Source organism: Diadema antillarum, unplaced genomic scaffold (assembly GCF_040938485.1).
Source record: "Diadema antillarum isolate AM-2024a unplaced genomic scaffold, OU_Dant_1.0 scf00000028, whole genome shotgun sequence".
Taxonomy (NCBI): Eukaryota; Metazoa; Echinodermata; class Echinoidea; order Diadematoida; family Diadematidae; genus Diadema; species Diadema antillarum.
Window position 1 is genome coordinate 30886 of NW_027270917.1, and position 21947 is coordinate 52832.

General features: G+C 40.0%; 1 protein-coding gene across 1 annotated transcript in view; it reads left to right on the plus strand.

The window, feature by feature from the left end:
- The first annotated feature begins 15163 nt into the window (after positions 1–15163).
- Positions 15164–21947, plus strand: part of LOC139737054 (large neutral amino acids transporter small subunit 1-like) — a 58603-nt gene continuing 51819 nt past the window's right edge. Inside the window, 1 exon segment of the mRNA XM_071647736.1 lies at positions 15164–16126. Within this exon segment, the coding sequence (XP_071503837.1) occupies positions 15628–16126 (499 nt within the window). The 5' untranslated portion in view covers positions 15164–15627.

The window sequence follows — 21947 nt, forward strand, 5'->3', positions numbered from 1 at the left end:
ATGCTGTTACTTTTGAAAGCATATGTCAGAAAATCTTCAAGCTGCAGAAAGTTTACGAAGATTTCAATACGGGCAATCGGTAGAAGGTTTTGGCCATATTTTACAATACATATCTAAACATGAATTCCCCCATAACTGACGGACGGAGAGGTCACTTTTGAGGTACACATATTATGTGTAAGTCACTTTCTGGGTACTTGTCACGTTTGAGGGATCCAGAAGCCACTTTTGGGGTACACGGAGGTCATTTTTTGTGTACACGGCAGTCCGGGGGGGGGGGGGCGTTTTTTTTTTTTTAAGACGGCACAGATTGGGGCATGGCGCGTGTTAAACCTATGGGAAAACGTTGGGTTAGGGTTTTTGGTTATGGTTATGGTTATGGTTAGGGTTAGGGTTGGGGTTAGGGTTAGGGTTAGGGTTAGGGTTAGGGTTAGGGTTAGGGTTTGATGGTTAGGGTTAGGATTAGGATTAGGGTTAGGTTTAGGGATAGGGTCCCTGATAGATTTTTAGTTTCCCCAATCTGTGCCGTCTAAAAAAAAACACGCGTCCGGGGGGAGGCGACAATAGTCTCTTTCCAGGGACCTATAATATGTCTCTACCCTAACGTCACTTTTCAGGCACGGTCTTTTAGGAAAACTGGTTGGGGTGTGTTGTATACAAAAGTTGAAAAACTGTTATTGTTTGTTACAGTTGCGTGCGCAAGGGTCATGAACCAATTTCCTCTTTGTTTTCTTTCCGTAAACTACGTGAATTGACATTTACACTCATCCTTTACATGAGGCAAGGTATTCCCTTTTCTGATATTTTATTATGAAGATAATGTCATCAGCTATTGCACAAGTGAAACGTTGCGATGGATATTAGACATAGTAAATTAAATTAGCAGAGGTGTATTAACATGCTAGGCAATCAGAGTGGTGGCGTTATTTCTATAGCGGAAGGCCGCCGCTGACACATGCTGAAACGAATTTACAAGTGCATTATGAAATTGAAATTACCTGAGTTTCGAATGAGTCCCTTCATAAGTGTCCGAACGCGATTCGATCGTGCGCACAGGGGCACAGGAAGCTGCGGCTATCGCGATTTGACGAGACTGAATGGGAACTCGCGAAGTTGAAGATTTCAAGCGGAATTGTGGACGAAAAGGGTATCTCTACAGGCGGCGAATTCGATGTGATGATGGTGACCGCTGGAAACGCTTAACGATGATGCGACGCTCCGTGGTGGCGAGACTGAAGAGTCAAGACGGAGGTTGAATGATGTTAGAAGTTCATCTCGACCAGCGACAGTGGGTCGTCGTGCCTGAAGATGTTTGGCATTTCCTCAGCGACGGCGCGTGGTCGTCCTGAAGAAGCCGAATATCTCGACGTTCGTAAACTCGCCGAACGAAGACGAAGGGAAAATGTCCATGGTGAGACAGCATAGCTAAAAACTGAAATGTTCCTGGGTCAGAACTCTGGGCGGAGTGTACTACAGCCGGTAAAGAAACACCTCAGCTAGCAGTCAACACCTGTCCACCAAGTGCAAAAGATTGCGCATGACGACATGAACGAGCCCGTGCTCGGTACAGGTTGATGCAGGAGCGTGACGATGGTGGTGTTGACTCAAGCAAGATTGAGTGTGCGAGTGGTGATCGATGTGGATGTTTGAGTTGTGTCTGAAATCTGCAACAGTTGAGGTGCGAATTTCCGGTCGCGACTGGTCAAAGGTGACATGCATATTGACAATGTAAACTGAATATTCGTTCAAGAATAACATTGATGGGGTTCAGTTTCCACAGTACGAGTAATGTCAAATCTAGAGTCTAGTCGAGATCATGAATTGGCCTGAACCGGGTCAGCAAGCTAGGTCAGCTAGGTAAGCGTGGAATTTTCCACTCTGTCTTCTCAAACTGGGGAGTTTTGCTGAAATCTAACAGCATCATAGCGGGGCAACCAAATGCAAAAAATGATGTACAAATTAAAAAAAAAATTGGAAGCTGCGGCTATCGCGATTTGACGAGACTGAATGGGAACTCGCGAAGTTGAAGATTTCAAGCGGAATTGTGGACGAAAAGGGTATCTCTACAGGCGGCGAATTCGATGTGATGATGGTGACCGCTGGAAACGCTTAACGATGATGCGACGCTCCGTGGTGGCGAGACTGAAGAGTCAAGACGGAGGTTGAATGATGTTAGAAGTTCATCTCGACCAGCGACAGTGGGTCGTCGTGCCTGCAGATGTTTGGCATTTCCTCAGCGACGGCGCGTGGTCGTCCTGAAGAAGCCGAATATCTCGACGTTCGTAAACTCGCCGAACGAAGACGAAGGGAAAGTGTCCATGGTGAGACAGCATAGCTAAAAACTGAAATGTTCCTGGGTCAGAACTCTGGGCGGAGTGTACTACAGCCGGTAAAGAAACACCTCAGCTAGCAGTCAACACCTGTCCACCAAGTGCAAAAGATTGCGCATGACGACATGAACGAGCCCGTGCTCGGTACAGGTTGATGCAGGAGCGTGACGATGGTGGTGTTGACTCAAGCAAGATTGAGTGTGCGAGTGGTGATCGATGTGGATGTTTGAGTTGTGTCTGACATCTGCAACAGTTGAGGTGCGAATTTCCGGTCGCGACTGGTCAAAGGTGACATGCATATTGACAATGTAAACTGAATATTCGTTCAAGAATAACATTGATGGGGTTCAGTTTCCACATTACGAGTAATGTCAAATCTAGAGTCTAGTCGAGATCATGAATTGGCCTGAACCGGGTCAGCAAGCTAGGTCAGCTAGGTAAGCGTGGAATTTTCCACTCTGTCTTCTCAAACTGGGGAGTTTTGCTGAAATCTAACAGCATCATAGCGGGGCAACCAAATGCAAAAAATGATGTACAAATTAAAAAAAAAATTGTCATAAAGTGCTGCTACAGTTTCTTTTGGGGTACGAAAGGTCCCTTTTCAGGTACTGTCTCTGTTTGGTACCCTATTGGCCCTTTTCTTGTATTGTCTCTTTTGGGGTACCCTATTGGCACTTTTAGGGTACTGTCTCTTTTTGGGTACAACAGGACACTTTCCAGGTCTGTCTCTATTGGGGTACCATATTGGCACTTTTTAGGGACTGTCTGTTGCGACAAAAATTGTCGCCCTGTCAAAAATTGTCGCCCCGTCAAAAATTGTCGTCTGGCGACAATTTTTGATGCTTGTGCAGTTCCCAATTTTTAACCTCGATGGCGACAATTTGTGATGGCAAAAACAATTGTTACGACATAAATTGTCGCCCCCGGCTCGGGGCGACAATTTGTGACTGAGTTGGCGGCATAAATTGTCGCCCCGTCAAAAATTGTCGTCTGGCGACAGTATGTGATGCTTGTGCAGTTCCCAATTTTTGACCTCGATGGCGACAATTTGTGATGGCAAAATGAAACGTAGCTGCACAAATAGGGTACAAGATTTGTAAGTGCGTATTATGTGACTTGTGTATGCGTTTGCGCAGAGCTGTGTGTGTGTGTGTGTGTGTGTGTGTGTGTGTGTGTTTGGAGTATAATAATACAATATGTGGAAACTGTGCATGTGAGGTGGTTGTATAGTGGTAGTGCATGGTTTGTTTGTCTATATGTGTATACGTGTGCCTGAATGCGTACGTGTGTCTGTTTGTGTTTGGTGTTTTGATGTTTGTGCGAACGAAATTTTTGAGCAGCAGGCACTATACTACTGTGGCAATGAAAATGCCTTCAATGTGTATGAGCACGTGTTTATAGAGTTCACAGCGGCGTTGATTTCAAAATAGTATGGGTGTGTCAATTTCAGCGGTGAGGCGGGCTAGGAGAGAGAGACCGAGAGAAAAGGCATGTGAGGGAGGTACCCTCTGCAGTCATATTCTTCCATCAGTCGTAACTTCAACTTCCATATCACTATTCTTTGTCCCAGAATAAGTTTGGCATGCTTTATGCATGAACGAATAATTTCGACCGCCGTAAATAAGTTATCAAGCGTTAGTTGATTTTAGTACAAACGAACTGCCATATGCACACCGCAAATGCATACGAAATTATTAAAAAACACCAACAAACACTCAAACAAAATTCTCATAATGCATAAAAACCACCTCAACACTTTTTTTCCTTGGCATTCGATTTCATTCAAATCGTTCATAAATCAGCCCATTCTGGGTGTAACACGAAACAAAAACGGTACAAATGCAATTCAAAACACAAACAAATCCATTTTTCAATTTATACTACAAAATAATCTCACTTCAACATAGATAACTCAATTTTGAATCAACCCTACTAACAATTTCTTCACGAGAAAGTTTTGACATGTACCAAACCTATATCCCTTGAATATATTGGATCATATTACTCCTTCTCACTTACAAGGGAATGTACATTAAAAAAAAACCAAATGCATTACACAAATCTAGAATGAAATCATTCATAAAAAAGCCCGACCAACCCTTCCCCTCGAAACCGATACAAATCTACATCTATCATGAATATATCAAATTCTACCAATATCTGTCATACCATTTATAACTTTCCTTCTTCAAATCAAATCCCCATCCCACCAACCCCCGATTAACCAAAACCTAAATCATCCCACACCCACATTCACCAACCCACATGCACACACACACACACAAACACCCGAACCGATACAACCTTCCTTCCTGATGAAACGACTTCCCAATGTTGATACGTAAGACATAATGGACCGTATGCATAAAAGCAGCATCCGCCCGCACGCAAGCACCACTCCGAATTCAAATACAAAACCGTCAAACTCATCAAACTCAAAGCTGCTGATAAACAATCAGTATAACTTTAATGCCAGCAACAGCTTACCCCTCCCCACGCGCAGCCAATACACATGATAAACACATTCTTTCATAATATACAATAACACACACACGCACACATACACAAACACACACACGCACGAACGGACACTCAATTATCATGTGCGCGCGCACATATACACACTTCCTTGAAACCTCACCGTGACTTTTTACATATAGCTTGTTTGCATGGATGTAGCCATGTAAGTTATGATTTGGTATTTCAATGACTATGTCAAGAATGATATTACCCCCCAAAATGTGCTTCGAGGGCGGGCAACAATCTTTGCCGTCAGCCCTCATCATAAATTGTCGCCAGACGACAATTTGTGACGGGGCGACAATTTAAGCCGCCAACTCCGTCAAAAATTGTCGCCTGTTTCAGGGGGCGACAATTTTTGACGGGGCGACATAATGTCGCAACAGCTATCTCTTTTGGGGTACGTAAAGGTCACTTTTCGGGAACGGTCTCTTTTTTGGCGCCTGAGACCGTTTGGCACTATCTGAGCTTGGAGATGCACTCACAACGGAAAGCCATGAAAAGACACTAGCGTGATATATAGGGCCTATGAGTCTATGATTTGGGGGATTTGTGTGTGTGTGTGTGTGTCTGTCTGTCTGTCTGTCTGTCTGTGTACCTGTAATTAAGTTCTTATAAACATTTACACAATTGTGCATGCATTCACTCAAATCATGAATGAATACACATTACAAACTTCTGCACCTCACTAATAACTGGTGTATAAAGGTTCATTTTCGACAGGATTTGTTGAGTCTCACTTGTTTCTCAGTTAATAGCATGTGAATGTCAAAACATATCTTACATTCTGTTTCTCTCTCTCCCTCTTACACACACACACACACACACACACACACATACACATACAAGTCTGTATTCAAATATGATGTGCTCATTTCTTTACTTTCCAATGAGAATCACACAAATAGCCGAGTTCCATCCTAAGCATATACTGAGATATCTAGATATACTGTGTCCTTTAATGGAATGATCAATAATCATTTCATTAATTGAAAAACGGCAAACAAAAATACAAAGCAGAGCTTAACTGCTGATTATGTATTCTTGTCTACAATCACAGACATTAAATTGCATAGTTTTCACTTTATATAATCAAAATACTGAGTAAAATACTTCTATGGGTAATGTGCAGTCTTTGCAATTTCTATATGAATTGTCAGTCTCTCTTTTTTTCGTCACATCTGGAGATTTTCTCTTGTTCCTGAATTGGAAACGTGCAAACTTCTTTTATGCTGCTGTTTTTTACTTTATATGATAGAGTAAGTAAGTTCAAGTTTGAAATACATCAAACTACACCACCCCATTGGCATACTGTTTAAAAACAATCATTATGGCAATGATGTATCAAGCTCTTCACCTGCATGAATCAGATGTTGGCCATTTTTTCATCAGTGCCCCCCCCCCCCCATATTGCGATTCCAATACAATACTAATACCAGTATCAACACATCGAGGTTTTATCTTTATATCAAGGCATTTCCAATCTATAAGGAAAAGTATGTTACATAAAACTGAAGGTTTTTGTCGAATTATGCCTATACGGATGAATGGCATACATTGGACTGTATATGTTATATTAGATGGATACTATTACTTTTGAAAGCGTATGTCAGAAAATCTTTTAGTTATTGCAGGTTTACAAAGATTTCAATAGGGGCAATCGATATAGGATTGTTTTCGCCATACTTTACAATACATATCTAAAGATGAATTTCCTCACAATGATTATTTCTCTGAGGGACGTAGAGGTCACTTTTGAGATGTAATGGCCCGAATTCACGAAGGTGGTACAGAAACCGTGGTTTAAACCATGGACAAAAACCATGGAGCGCCAAGTGTCGCATGGAATATTTCATTACGAAATCAATCTTTTCGTTGATGAAATGATTATTTTGTAACGAAATGACAACATTTTGTAACTAAATGAACATTTCTTCCACTACATGATAATTTCGTTAACGAAACGGTAATTTTTTCTACGAAATTACCAACTTCGTAACGGAGTATTCCGTGCGACACTTGGCGCTCCATGGTTTTTGTCCATGGTTTAAACCATGGTTTCATTTGTACCACCTTCGTGAATTCGGGCCAGTGGGTACTTGTTACTTTTGAGGGCCCAGAAGTCATTTTTGGGGCACACAGGGAGATCATTTTTCGTGTATGTATGTGCACGGCAGTCACTTTGGGTGGACAATAATCTCTTTCCAGGGACTTATATGTCTCTTTTTTAAGGTACCCTAACGGCACTTTTCAGATGCTATCTCTTGGGGTACGAAAGGTCCCGTTTGATCAGGTACTGTCTCTTTAAAGGTACCCTATTGGCCCTTTTCAGGTACTGTCTCTCTCCGGGTATACACTATTGCACTTTTAAGGTGCTGTCTCTTTTTGGGTACAAAAGGTCACTTTTTAGGTATTGTCTCTTTTGGGGTATCCTATACTGGCACTTTTCAGCGACTGTCTCTGTTGGAGTTACGTTAAGTTCACTTTTTCGAGGACTGTCTCTTTTCCGATGCCTGTGCCCGTTTTGCACTACCATAGTATCTTAACTTGGAGATGCTCTCACTATATACGGAGTGGCATTGACACACGAGCGTTATATATTTGAGTCTGTCATGTGTGTTTGTTGATTTGTTTGTGTGTGTGTGTGTGTGTGTACGTGGGTGTGCGTGTGTGTCTGTGTAACTGTAATTAGTTTCTTATAAACATTTACACAATTATGCATGCATTCACACATACCATGAGTGAATATACATTACAAACTTCTGCTCCTCTCTGATAAGTGGTGTAGGTTCATTTTAGGCAGAATTAGTGGAGTCTCACTTGTTTCGGTTCGGTGTAAAAATGGCTGAGGTAAAAATGGCAGGGGTAAAAATGGCAGGGGTAAAAATGGCAGAGGTAAAAATGGCAGAGGTAAAAATGGCAGAGGTAAAAATGGCAGAGGTAAAAATGGCAGGGGTAAAAATGGCAGGGGTAAAAATGGCAGGGGTAAAAATGGCAGGGGTAAAAATGGCAGGGGTAAAAATGGCAGAGGTAAAAATGGCAGAGGTAAAAATGGCAGCGGTAAAAATGGCAGAGGTAAATAATTATGTGGTAAAAATGTCAGAGGTAGAGTTGTCAGTGGTCGAAATGTCAGTGGTCAAAATGATAGAGATAAAACATGCCATTGATAAAATTTAGTCGTTGAAATGCAAGAGGACGAGGTAAAAGTGACAGAGAATTTTTTTTTCTTCATGTTTCTGACACCTTTCTCGCAATACGCGCTTTTCGTGCCTTCTCCTGAAATAAAGCACAGGGAGACCGGGGAGAAATATGGGACACTCATGTAACTTGAAAAATGCTCGGCCAGGCAACAATCCAATTATATCAGTAAAAGATGAGCCTCGGTATACACCTAAAAATGGACATATTAAAATATTATACAGCTCTATAGGTATCTTGTCCGTAAAATATCAAACTTACTTTAGATCTGGTAGGTCCTATACTAGGTTAATAAGTATTTTAAAAAGTGTGCAAACTTCTGAAAATAAAATTGCTTGATAACAGACATGCAGGTATGAAAAATTGGCAGGGATCTTTTACTGTTTCTGTTACCACTGGGAGAAATTTAAAAGGGCAATGTTACATTTCTCCCCGCGGCACATGTAAAGAGAGTCTTGCAGAGCTTCAGCGATCCCTGTGTAAATTGAATCGCGATCATAGTGTCATAGGCGGTGATTTCAATCTATACCTGGATGGGGTTGGATTGGATTTTCTTACTGTTGTTGCATAAGGAGGGAACAACGTCATTTTCGGTGGCTGAATCTACCAATCTTTAGCAACACACCATGTTGATAACATAATGGAATCTGACTTTGGAGCAACAGCTCAGTTTGAAAGGCATCAAACATTTACATTTTTTCGCCTGCGGATTCATTCAACAATGATTGAAAGAAATCCCATGGCAAACTATCAGTTTTTACTCTCACTAGAACAGTTTATTGCTAAAGTTCGTCTCCAGTTTTAATAGGCATAAGTTTGTAAAGTGACTACAAAGTGTTCATTTAACTTCGAGATATTTGTTTTTGCGCCATGTGATGCTTGAACAATGTAATAAAATATTTTGCAAGAGCTTATTTATTTTTGCGCCATGTGATATACTTGAACAATGTAATAGAATATTTTGCAAGAGTTTACTTATGTCTGCCGATACATCTGCTGTAGTTTATTTTTTGCGTTTTGTATTTTTACTTCTACATTATGTCGTGATCAGGCCTTGTGAGATAAACAGGCTCCTACGAAACCTGAATGTGAGAAAATAATATTGAACAGGTGAAAAATTAGTGGTTTGCTTCGACTATGTCTCCTTCACTTCTTTACACTAAACAGTTCAAAAAATGAAAAGTAATGACAATATACTAGCCTGGACGTGAGCGGAATTCGTTTGTGTAAGAGTGTGTATGTGAGAGTATGTATATCTGCGTATAATTTTATGTTTATGCCAAAAGTGGGTTCGTGTGTGTGTGTGTGTGTGTGTGTGTGTGTGTGTGTGTGTGTGTGATAACTTCATTGGGCGAAACAACGTAGGATTATACTGTTTAAGGGTTTTGCATCATTGTTGGAACGCCCTTATAATGATAAATGATAATAATAATAATAATAACAACAACAATATTACTGAATAATGAAAATAATTTCCCATAGGCCTACTAGGCTCTTAGCTGGTTTATTATTTCTCTGCACACAGACAGATTACGCCACTGCACTTGAATCAAACTCAGAATAATGAGAGTGCTCTAATCTTTTTAAAACATGATTAAATCAATATTCTTCAAATCTGCAATTTGGATTTGTTAATTCGAGAAATACATTTTGCTCTGACTAGGATATCATTCAAGACCTCTTCATACGTTTATATCTGACGAAATCGCTCTCATTACTTCTGACATTTTACCTCTGCCATTTTACCTCTGCCATTTTTACCTCTGCCATTTTTACCCCTGCCATTTTTACCTCTGCCATTTTTACCCCTGCCATTTTTACCCCTGCCATTTTTACCTCTGCCATTTTTACCTCTGCCTACCCCTGCCATTTTTTGACCCCTGCCATTTTTACCCCTGCCATTTTTACCCCTGCCATTTTTACCCCTGCCATTTTTACCTCTGCCATTTTTACCTCTGCCATTTTTACCCCTGCCATTTTTACCCCTGCTATTTTTACCTCTGCCATTTTTACCTCTGCCATTTTTACCTCTGCCATTTTTACCCCTGCCATTTTTACCCCTGCCATTTTTACCTCTGCCATTTTTACCTGGCACCCTTGTTTCGGGGTTCATAGCATGTGAATGCCAAAACATATCTTACATCTCTCTCTCTCTCTCTCTCTCTCTCTTACACACACATACACACACACGTCCACACTCAAAGATATAACTTGATACGTGCATGCTATATCCTATCATGTAAACATTTTGCAATAAGTCCTAAAACATAAGGAGATATCATAATTTTTCTCAATAAACCATAGCTGCAATGAACGGTTTAGTCTATAAAAAAAAAATCATTATAGGCCTAACTATTGTTCGCATTTTGTATATTTAACAAACCTTAACATTGATTATACTAATTAAGATTTTTACATTGGTGTTTTCTATCCCAAACTCACATTCAAGAACTATTTTGAAGCACTATAAAGCTGGGTTTTTGTTTCATCTGCAAATGGTAGATACAGATGTATTGCATCAAAAACAATCACCTTCTATAGCAGCAACGCGTACACCTGTCCAGACTTGGCGTGATACGCATGGATACTGGTCCTGGACATAACCACCAAGTGGAAAGCCACCTATGTTCTCTCATCAATTTATATATTGTTCTCTTACTTCCACATAACTCTCGGTCTCCGATTCTTTTGTTCTCGGGGGCTTATTCTGTTTTTTCCGCGACATAACCACTGGAAAAAAATTCACCTATAGAGTTATGGTACACTAAGAATGCTATCAACTCTCGTAATTAATTTTCTCTAATTTTTTACAAGATTACGGTTTAACATCTGAGCACTTCAATTTTCATCAGCTCAAACTCGTGTAAACAGCAAGCAGAGAGGTGACCTGTAGGGCTCACACCTGTAAATAAAATGGAATGTCCCTGACCGCTTCACAAAATGAAAAAAAGCATTCCTCTACAAACTGCATTTTGGTTGGAACATGAAAGCTTTTCTCATGGAATTTAAAGGGACTATAATTATTTCACTGGGAGCATGTACAGAAAATAGGTGATTTTTTCTTTTGTGAAAAGAAATCGTAGTCTTGCTTTGCGGACCCTTGGACAGAGTTTGAGCTGATGAACCCACCATGGAAATTTGATGGATGAAAGGGTATATCTCACTTATCTAGGTTAGTGATGATGAATTACCTCAATTCTTTAAGCTATATTTTACATCATCTTTTTTTAGCCCTGTACCACAGAACTCTGTGCCCTTATGGCCTCACGCTCCTAATTCAACTCGCGCATTGCCTACCGGGAAGGCAGTACAAAGATGAGGTAATGTTATTTTTTACCAAGAAAATCATTAAAATCAGTCAAGTGGAAAATTGCCATCTTTGGTAGAGTTTGACATTGCTTGAGGACAGAAGCTTCTGCAGGCTATGAAGAAGTTGTGTGAATCAGGGTTTTTGTATTTTGAATGAATTTTTATTGATGTACGAGGTAATTTGCTATTTTTATCGTTTTTGAGAGTGACTGGATGACTAGTCTCGTATGGAGGCTCTTAACTTTTTTTTAGAGCTGGAAAACATCCCAAAATATGTTGTTTGCTTGAAAGCAGAGAAAATTTCCCTTCATCTGCTTCAATTAAAAAAAAAAAAAAAAAATCTATGATTCGATTATTTTATGATTCATGGAATATATGCTGCATTTAACACAGGTTTCTATGGGAGCCCAGAAAAGGAGCGTGAGGCCTTATATAAAGCACTCTGCTGCGAGAACGCCCTCTGCAGCCGATAAAAAGCCATTTTTTATGTTGATTGTCTAGCCCTTATACACATTATATACAAATCAAACTCTCAATTTCTCTAATCGTTACAAGATTACGGTTTAAGATTGTACGAATGTGCCGATGAATATCAACTTTAAGTTCTTCTTCCTAAATAAAAGGCAACATTACGTAAAAAATGTTCTCTGATGGTTCTCGTAGGGATCAGTTTATGCGTATAAACAATTAATGTAGTCCCATCACTAACCAAGGAGGTGACACTCTCACCTCCCTGCACTAAGTTTATGAATATGTATCACTTTATGAAATTTTGCTACCACAAAGAGGGCATTTTGAATTCATTTTCTCGTCTGATGTTTTGAACAGATTCGTCCTTTACGCTACATCTATTACATAATTGTTCTGTAATTGGTGATCTCTTTCGTTGTTAAAATCATTATTTCATCATAATATTAATTTTCGTTAATGCATATAACATGCTGTTCCTTTCACAATATTATACCGTTTATGCCATTCTTCTGTTTTAAAAAAAGGGTTATAGTGTATGTTTTTATTCTGTCACGGACTTAAGATATATTTAGATTGGACTGAATAGAGACATTATTTTGATTTAATGGTTGGCGGTGGCGTTTAAAAACAAGGAACTTGCGACACAGTGGAAAGTCCCAGCGGGAGATTTTCTTTGGCGAAGTTCCAAAGTCCTAACCATGCGATCCTATACCTATGCTCAACTGGCTGGGAGTTTTCAACGCCTGTTATATGACCCGTCTCTCTTTTTCTGTTACATTTTGTTTGTTTGTTTGTTTGTTCGTTCGTTTGTTTTTTTGTCAAATTATCTTCCGAAAGGCATTGTTTTTATTCTCATGAGAGTCTTATATAGGCTTTTATTTTTCCCCTGATCACTTGCTTTCTCCTTGACTTATTCAGCATTATCCAGACACCAGTGATTACAGTGTTATGTGTTCAATATCAGTATCAACAGGGGATACAAAAATCTTTAAACCCTGGTAATGGCGCTCTTAAAAGCATCTCGCAGCCTGAAAGGTATGTCATGGATCAAAACACCAAGTCCTTATCGGCGTAGTATGATCTAGTGTACACTGAACACCAAGTATAGGCCTATACTCTTTCCTGACTGTTTATCCCCGCGCGGTTATCTTCCAGTTCATAAAAGGTATCTGAATAATACACGACGGCCATAATAGCACACATCCAATCAAAACAATTGATGATTATATGAGTATGGACTTAGAAGGCGTTTCGATCTCTTGAACTGGCCACTCCCACAGATCGACGGTCATCGTTGTCATACATTTTCAAACATCTCCGTCTCAAATTCATGAAAAAAGACTTTCGCTATTTCTTTCCACACCAAGACGACCAGACAAATTCAAAGTCAAAGAGATATACGTACCATACAGCTGTACCAATCTCCTCGGTCAACACATCAAAGCGTCCGCACATAGCTCACAGCAAGTTAAATTTGATATGATAATATTATCATTACAGGACAATATCAATCATGACATTTCCCCCTCTTATGTATGAGTGGGAGAGTTTTTTGGCGATTGTATCATCGCCGAGGATGACTTCTCTATAAAGACTTAACTTTTCGTGCATGCAATCACTATAAGGACTGTACTGTACGTTATTTTTTCCGTGTGAGTTAAAAAAAAAAGAATCACTGTTGCGTCCAACTTCACCCTATGTATACCCATCTTAGCTCGAAAGTGAAGTTTATCTCATTATATAGAGAGAGTGAATTTAGCCTCCTTTGATTTGGGTTCAAGCCTATACAGTGATAGAGACAACGTGCAAGGCAGAATTTTGACTATGTCAAGATCTTACGCTACGTGTTACAAAAAAAAATCCCACTTTTGATCCTTATAGTTCGAAAACTAGAAAATTACATAACACTGCCATTGATAATAAGTAATAGCTGAATAGTGTACAATTCAGAGGTAATTTTAAAATGAAAGCATAAATCAGTTTCATTAAATCCATAATTGATTTAATAGTTAGATTCCAAATTTTTGTTAAATTTTAATCATCTGTACAAAACTTTAACTTTGACACATACCAATGATGTGTGTACGAACCTGGCCCCTGAACAATGGACATGAATATCACCTGTTCTGAGCTCTGCTGGCTAGGCTTCTGGTCTCTAGTCGATCTCCAAGGAACATGAATGGCGCTGCTAGTCTGAATTCATGGTAAAGGGTGAAATGCATGAACCTGGGGAAAAAAGTAAGCGCATACTTTCATGTGCTTGCATACACTACATTTCAGGATGAATAAAAACTAGCTGTGATAGTGGAATTCCTCATGAGTAGGACCATTGTCTGGGTGTTGACCACACACTCCCATACACACTAAAATTGATCCCTGTGCAAAACTAAACTTTTATACAGGGGGTTGAAAATAGAGAAAAATCTGAACCCTAACATGAAAATTATTCTTGAATTTAATGAAATCGATTAATGCTTTTATTTTCAAATAACCTCCACAAAATTTTACACTATTCATCTATTGCTTTGTGTCAGTGTTATTTGATATATGGGAATAAATGTAACACCCAGTAGTTGAACCAACATTCTGATCGTAAATTTCCTGCCAAATCATGTTAATATCAAGAGGAGGAAAACAAAGGCATAGCGCACGTTTTGATATTCACTGTGCTGTGTATAGACTAGCTAAATCCCGCAATATTGTTGTTACATGTACTGACTGCTTTGGCACCGCAATTATTGCATCAGCCGGGGCAGCGTGGTTTCAAAAGAGAATGCGGATGTACTTCGTTATGATCAGCTTTGCTCTCATCGGCACGTTATTACGTGTGTATGGGGTAGTAAAATCTCAGCGGACCAATCAACGGCTAGGAAGTAAATTTATGAATGGGGCTATGTCGCTGTGACGAGCCTTGAGCAAAAGGGTGATGCAAGAGTGTACATTCCATTCTAGATATGGGGAGTAAATGTTATTCAAAATCCGCATTTTTTTCTCCATGCTAACTCCACCATCAGGCTCCCAAAATAAAATCTGTTCAGATTTCGATCAAATGCTATATCCATAAGAATGTCTTTGATCACAGCTACTGAGTACATCGGAGAGCTTTACCTTTATGTACAAGTCGTACAAGCCGACAGTCACGTGGTTTCAATGTTGTCAATGCATGCTCCGAGCACTGGGCCAAATCAGGCGTGACGCGCGCACACACACCCATTCTTTCGATCAACCGCTAGTACGTTGTTGTACTGTATTCGCTCTGTCTGTGTGTGTACCAGTAGCGAGCGGCGTACTATACCTCGTGCGTTGGGATCGTTGTTTCTATGTGGCTGCTGTTGTTTTGTGAAATGAATCGACGGTCCTTCACTGACACTGATTTGTGAAAATACCAGGTGAAATGGTCATTGTTATCTAGAGATCTGCAAGTTTACTCCTGTTGTGGTATTTGACTAGAGATATATTTGCTGTTGAAGTTCTTAACACGGCGGGCGACACAAGCAAAAGACGGAGATTGCATACATCTGAGCATACCGGCCTTTTCACGTGGCGTTCATTCATTGAGTGTGGGTTGTTTACGTCGGATATACTAAGCTAGCTGGGAACTGACTGGGTCCATGCTGCATGCTGTGTCTCTGCACACCGAACTCGGCCTTGGCTATTTACAGTCATTTTTCAGGTTGGACGGAACACTTGTGACTTGTGTAACTTAAATGATACACCATCGAAATTTGATATTTATATTAGATAATATCCAATAATTACTCAACTCTATTAGAGGTAATCTCCAACCAAGTCGGTGGATATGGCTGATGAAAAACAGACCGCGAAGGGTGGTAACGCAGCCGTTGCTGACCCAGTGGCAAATGGCGACGATACTGGGAGTGATCGCATTGTTCTAAAACCCAAGATCTCTCTCTTTAATGGCATTACCATTATCGTTGGAATCATCATTGGTTCTGGCATTTTCATCTCACCTCAGATTGTACTAATGTACAGTGGCTCTCCGGGTATGTCTCTGGTAGTATGGGTGGTATGCGGCATTTTCTCTATGATCGGTGCTCTATGCTACGGGGAGCTCGGAACCATGATCACCATGTCTGGTGGTGATTATGCCTACATTCTAACAGCTTTTGGCCCTCTTCCAGCCTTCCTCTTACTGTGGGTTACACTGGTCATCATCCGGCCTACAGCTCAGGCTGTTGTGGCTATGACCTTTGGCAAGTACTTGCTTCAGCCATTCTTCACGCTGGACTGCCCCCCACCAGACATTCCTGTTAAAATTCTGGCAGCCTCGTGCATCAGTAAGTAATCATTAATTAATATGAAAGACCTCTCAAGAGTGTTTTATGATGAAATCACTAAAATGAATTGTCATTGTTTTGACCTCAATAGATGCATCCCCATGAATATGCAGAGCTGGAAGGAGCCGGAGCAGCAATGTAAACAAAGTAGGAGGTGAAAGCAACTCGGTCAAATGCAAGCAAAATGTACATTTGTAGGCTCAATGTATTGGTAGTATGGGCCTGGCTGGGCACAGTTAGGCTGTGCCATGTGGGTTAACAATTACAAATAATGCATTTTACTGTACATTGTACATGTATTGATTTTGTATCTACCTGTAAATTGTATGTTTGCTGTGAAATGGCAGTAGGGTAGAGGGTTAACCCCCTGCCCCTGGCCCTTATTATGATTGTCACACATTGTACTTTACAATGTACAGTGTACATGTACATTGTAGATGTATGCAAACAGTCGCAATGCTACATACGTGTAATTATTGTCTACAAATAACATGTAAAAGCCCTCTGCATTATACTATCATTATTTTTCTCACTCTTTCCAGTCTGATTTTTTTTTTATGTTGTACAGTGTACAACATGTACATTTTGTATTTCTATACAAATGTACTGTAACCATCAATTCTAAACTGACAATGACAAAACCTCTTTTCTGTGTGTACAGTGTACACCTGCTCTTTATACCTTGAGAGTACATGAAACTTCTATCGTGTAACAAAAATACACATAATGCAGAGAAGTAGTGCTACCCTTAATTAAGTGTCATTGTAGTTGGTTCATATAGCCAATGGACACAGATGTCATAAAGAAAACAAAAAGATGGTTCAGTGGTCACTTTTTCATGAGTTAAAGGGATGGTACAGTATTGGTGGAGATGAGAATTAGGCTTTTAACTTTTTGCGAGATACCAAGAAAACACTTATGAAATACATAGTACAGAGCATACCATTCTAAGAGGAATTCAAAGTTGATTTGATGAAAATCGGGTTTAGATTGACTGAAACATCCAAAAACAAAGTAAAACAATGCGATCGTAAAAAAGTGTGGGTCCCACACTTTATTAGAATCGCTGTGTTTTGGATATCTCAACCATTTCAAAACCAATTTTCATCAAATAAACATTGAATTCCTCGTGGAATTACATGCTCTTTCATATTTTATAAGAGGTTTCTCATTATTCCACCAAAACATGTTAGAAACCTGAAATTAAGTCTCAACCAAAACTATCGATCCCTTTAAATTGATCACATGTACTGTACATGGTTGAGCGTTTGAACAAGAGTGTCATACATGTAAGATAAACATGGTAAAGAACTGTATGAATGTACAATATACAGTATAATACAGTTTAATGTACAACATGTATACACACCTACACATGTACATGTGTAGCAACTGAAAGTTATGAATGTTGCAATGACATCCTGCGGATGTTGTGGATGGAGGTCTTTTCCAGCTCTTGTTATACTTGTACATGTAGAACCCTACTCCTGGGCCGCAGACTAACACTTTTTTTCTACTGGTCCGACCTGTCTGTCAGACCAGTAGCCCAGTTTTTCCATTTTTTTACTTGTCCATTCCTGAAAAAGTTACTGATCACACAGTGATTTTTACTGGTCAGGGACCGTCAGGGACCGTCGGCCGAGGGCCAGTGTGCAGCATTGCCTATTCTCATCGCCCACTTAATGCCCAAAATGATCAAAATACAGTGTATGATTTGTCCTGAACTTGCATACTACAATGTATCTGTATGTACACTGTATAGAAGTACCGGTATGTATTGAGCAAGTGCTACAGCAGAATTTTACAAGAAAATGCAACTACAGCTTACAATTTAAGTACAAAATGCAAATTATGTACAGCTACATGTACTTGTGTGTGGTACCATGCCATGGTAGTGATTACTTTGTGCACTGAACAGGTCCATGTGCATGTGTCATCAGCCTGATCAGAGTCTCTTGGCCATCATTATGGATACTTTTTGGGTTTTCTTTTTGTATTTTTTTCCACAATTTTGTGAACATACAAAATGTACAGTGTACATGTACTAGTACAGTTTGTACCTTTTTGCCAAATTTCATGTTCCGTGTTCAATAGTCCAAAGATTTACTTGATTTCACTTGCCTTTTCTGTTTCACTGATACACATGTACATGTACATTGTAGTAACACCTTTTCACTTCTAATTGTTTGTAGGGGGTGTTATCCTGTGTAGTTTGATATCTCACACCCCCCCCCCCCCACACACACACACACACACAATCACACCGTACAAATCAGTTAAATTATGTGTGTTTTATTTTGCGTTTTTTCCCACTATTATATAAATATAGTGCCTTTTTGGCAAATTTCAAATCCATATTCAATAGTCCAAAAATTTGCTTGATTTCACTTGCCTTTTCCGTTTTTACAGATATATAACACTTTTTTTTTTCACTTCTTATTACCGGTATGTTTGTAGGGTGTATTATCCTGTATACTGTATATGCAGTGGCAGATCCAGATGGGGGTGCACCGGATGCGTGCCCCCTCTTTATTTTTTGTTAAAACAAAAGAAATAAAATGAAAATAAGTGGGGGATGTGCGCCCCCGTTTAATTTTGTAAAGGTGCCTCCCCATTACGGAATTCCTAAATCCACCCCTGGCTATCTCACCCCTCCCCCCCCCCCCACCCCCAACACACACACACAATCACACTGTACAAATCAGTTTTGTGTGTGTGTGTTTTTCCATGTGGAATGGGGGATTGGACGTGGGAAGATTATGCAGTCTACGTCCTCACTGATTTGCCATGGAGACTGTCAGTTTTCCAGGCACCATTGTCTGCATATCCATAATTCAATGTTAATGTTTTACACATTTGTAATACGTTGTATCATGTAAACGAACTTTAGTTAGCAGTACGTCGTACAGAAAGGATACAAACCACTGTATTAGTTGCATACATGTACCAGGGGTAGGCCTGCTGTGTTTTCCCTGGTTTTCCAAAGGGGAATATAAAAGGCTAGTATGCTACACAGTATTCATACTGTAGGCCGTGTCACACCTTTCCGGGCAAGCTACTCGGGCTTGTTGCGAGGAGGGATTTTCCAGCACGCAGGAGAATTTCCCCGGGCGGACAAGAATGTTTGCGAGTTTCGCACTTGTTTCTTACCTACTAGACGCGTGCTACTTACCTTCTACTTGCGTGTATTCCATGTGACCTGCCTGAGAGCTTTGAAACCGATCCGTTTTCTGTTACGACCGACTTACAGGTGCTGAGAAGTACCTGCGTTGGAGTTGCCTGAGAGGTGCTGCCGGTAAGGGTCTCCTACTGGTGTTCTGCGTGTACCTCTGAAAGCGAACCCCCACGACTCACCCGGAACAAGTTTTGCACATGCTCAAGGCCTTGTCATACCGTATCTGGGGAAGTTTTGCGGCTTGACTCTCCGCAGTTGGTCCGCACCTGACAGTACCTAGCGCGTATCTCGCCTGTAGTTGCGCGGAGGTGCGCACGCAAGTCCCATTTAACCGCAGCCAAGTTTTGAGCATGACCAAAACTTTTTTCCGGTTGAGTCGCAGGGATGCCCGGAGAGGTCCACACAGAACGCCAGTAGGAGGCCCTTAGCGGCAGCACCTCACAGGCAACTCCCACGCAGGTACTTCGCAGTCCCCGTATGCAGCCAAGATAATGACATTCTGTGAGACTTCTGCCATTCCTTCAGAAGGAATTCCTTCACTGAGTTGTCAGCACCCACGCGACTGGTACACAGGTCACACAGTATACCCGCAAGTAGAATTTAAGTAGAACGCATCCAGCAAGTAAGACACATGCTCTGACTCGCCCAAATCCTTGTCTGCCCTCAGAAATTGTCCGGTATGCTGAAAAATCCCCACACACAACAAGCACGCATGCCCGGAAAGGTGTGAATATGACAGGGCCTAAACATGGATGCGGGTAAAAAGATTTGCGTGCGCACCTCCGGGCGACTACGAGTGAGATACAATGTACGTGCTGTATCACCCCTAAATGTAATATCAACGCTAAATGTAACATCGACCCTAAATGTAATACACCTTAACCCTAAATGTAATAACAACTCTAAATGTAATACATTTTAACGCTAAATGTAATAATCGAGTCAACCCTAAATGTAATACATTTTAACCCTAAATGTACAGTAATAACCGGAGACAACCCTAAATGTAGTACATGTCAACCCTAGATGTAATATCGACCCTAAATGTAATACATCTTAACCCTAAATGTAATATCGACCCTGTAAATGTAATACACCTCAACCCTAAATGTAATAACAACCCTAACTAAATGTAATACATTTCAACCCTAAATGTAATATCGACCCTGAATGTAATACACCTCAACCCTAATAACAACCCAAAATGTAATACATTTCAACCCTAAATGTAATATCGACCTTAAATGTAATACCTCTTAACGCTAAATGTAATACCGACCCTACAGTAAATGTAATACATCTTAACGCTAAATGTAATAACAACCCTAAATGTAATACATTTTAACGCTAAATGTATTAACAGTCCTTAATGTAATTCATGTCAACCCCATCAAATATGATATATTCAACGCTTAATGTAATTGCGACCTTAAATGTATACACCTGATTATAGAGAGGGTAAGCAACGCAGAATATCGGGCAAAATGTCAGGGGCTATACGAAGGAGATATGACGCAACTTTCTCTCGCAGTCTTGAAAGAACGATAATAGTTGGTTAGACTTGTTTTTGTTGTTTACCCAGGTAAAAATCACACAGTCTTATTAAATCTATCGTTTGCTGCAAAGTTAATTAGGTCCATGTGACATAGTTCTTAAATCTATTAGCTTTATCATGCTATCACATAAACATTTTGTATTCCAATCTTTATTCAGTGTTCATTATTGCTCAGAGTTTTGTTGAAAAAGAAAAAAAATGGGCAAAAGTTAAAGGTAGGGGATACCTTTTACAGACCTCCCAAAATGCAGCAAAACAGTAAATATGAACCTCAGGGGACTTGCTTAGGCCACTGCTTAGAAATTTGGAAGTCAACAGTTATCTAAAATTTGAATAATGCACAAAGCTCAACTACTCAGTAGTTCTGTGTGTCAGCCACACTTAAGCCTTTTTGTTGCATTCTTCTGTATTTGTGATCTATAAACACAAATCTAAAAGTACAAGAGCTGATGTAATAACATATAGAGTGTGTGGCAAGAATGTATATAGAAATGTTTGTAAGTGTTGATGAACTTTCTTCACAAAATATACATGATGGACACACATGCAGTACATGGAACTGCAAAGGTAGCCTAGTAATGTACTGGAATTTACGGTGAGCCCCGAAAACAATTCAATTCAAAATCTAACGGTCAAAAAAATGTACTAAATGTTACCTTCCACTTTCAATACTTTATGGGAGTTTCTAAAATGATACTCTCTTCAACATACCACTGTATTTATACAGCTCTTCATTTAAGGCGCGCAAATGGGATTCCCCACCTTTAAGTCAGTTTGCCTTACTCATACATTCATATATCATAGGAAAGTCAACATATAAATGGTGACTCAAAGATGATTAAAAAGACATCTGTATTTCTTTTTGCTTTACTGGCATTTTTAAATTTATTTCGTGTACCCTCCCCAAGACCAATTATTGTCCCAGTTTCGTGTAAGTATAGTCGTGATTACCAGGAGTCGTGAACAATGTCATGAGGCTAATATTTCGGACAGTGATTTGCTGCCATGTCAATGTGTGACAGATATTTCGTCATTGAAAACATTACATAGATAATGATGGTTCGTAAAAAAAATTTGCGAAATATTTCTAA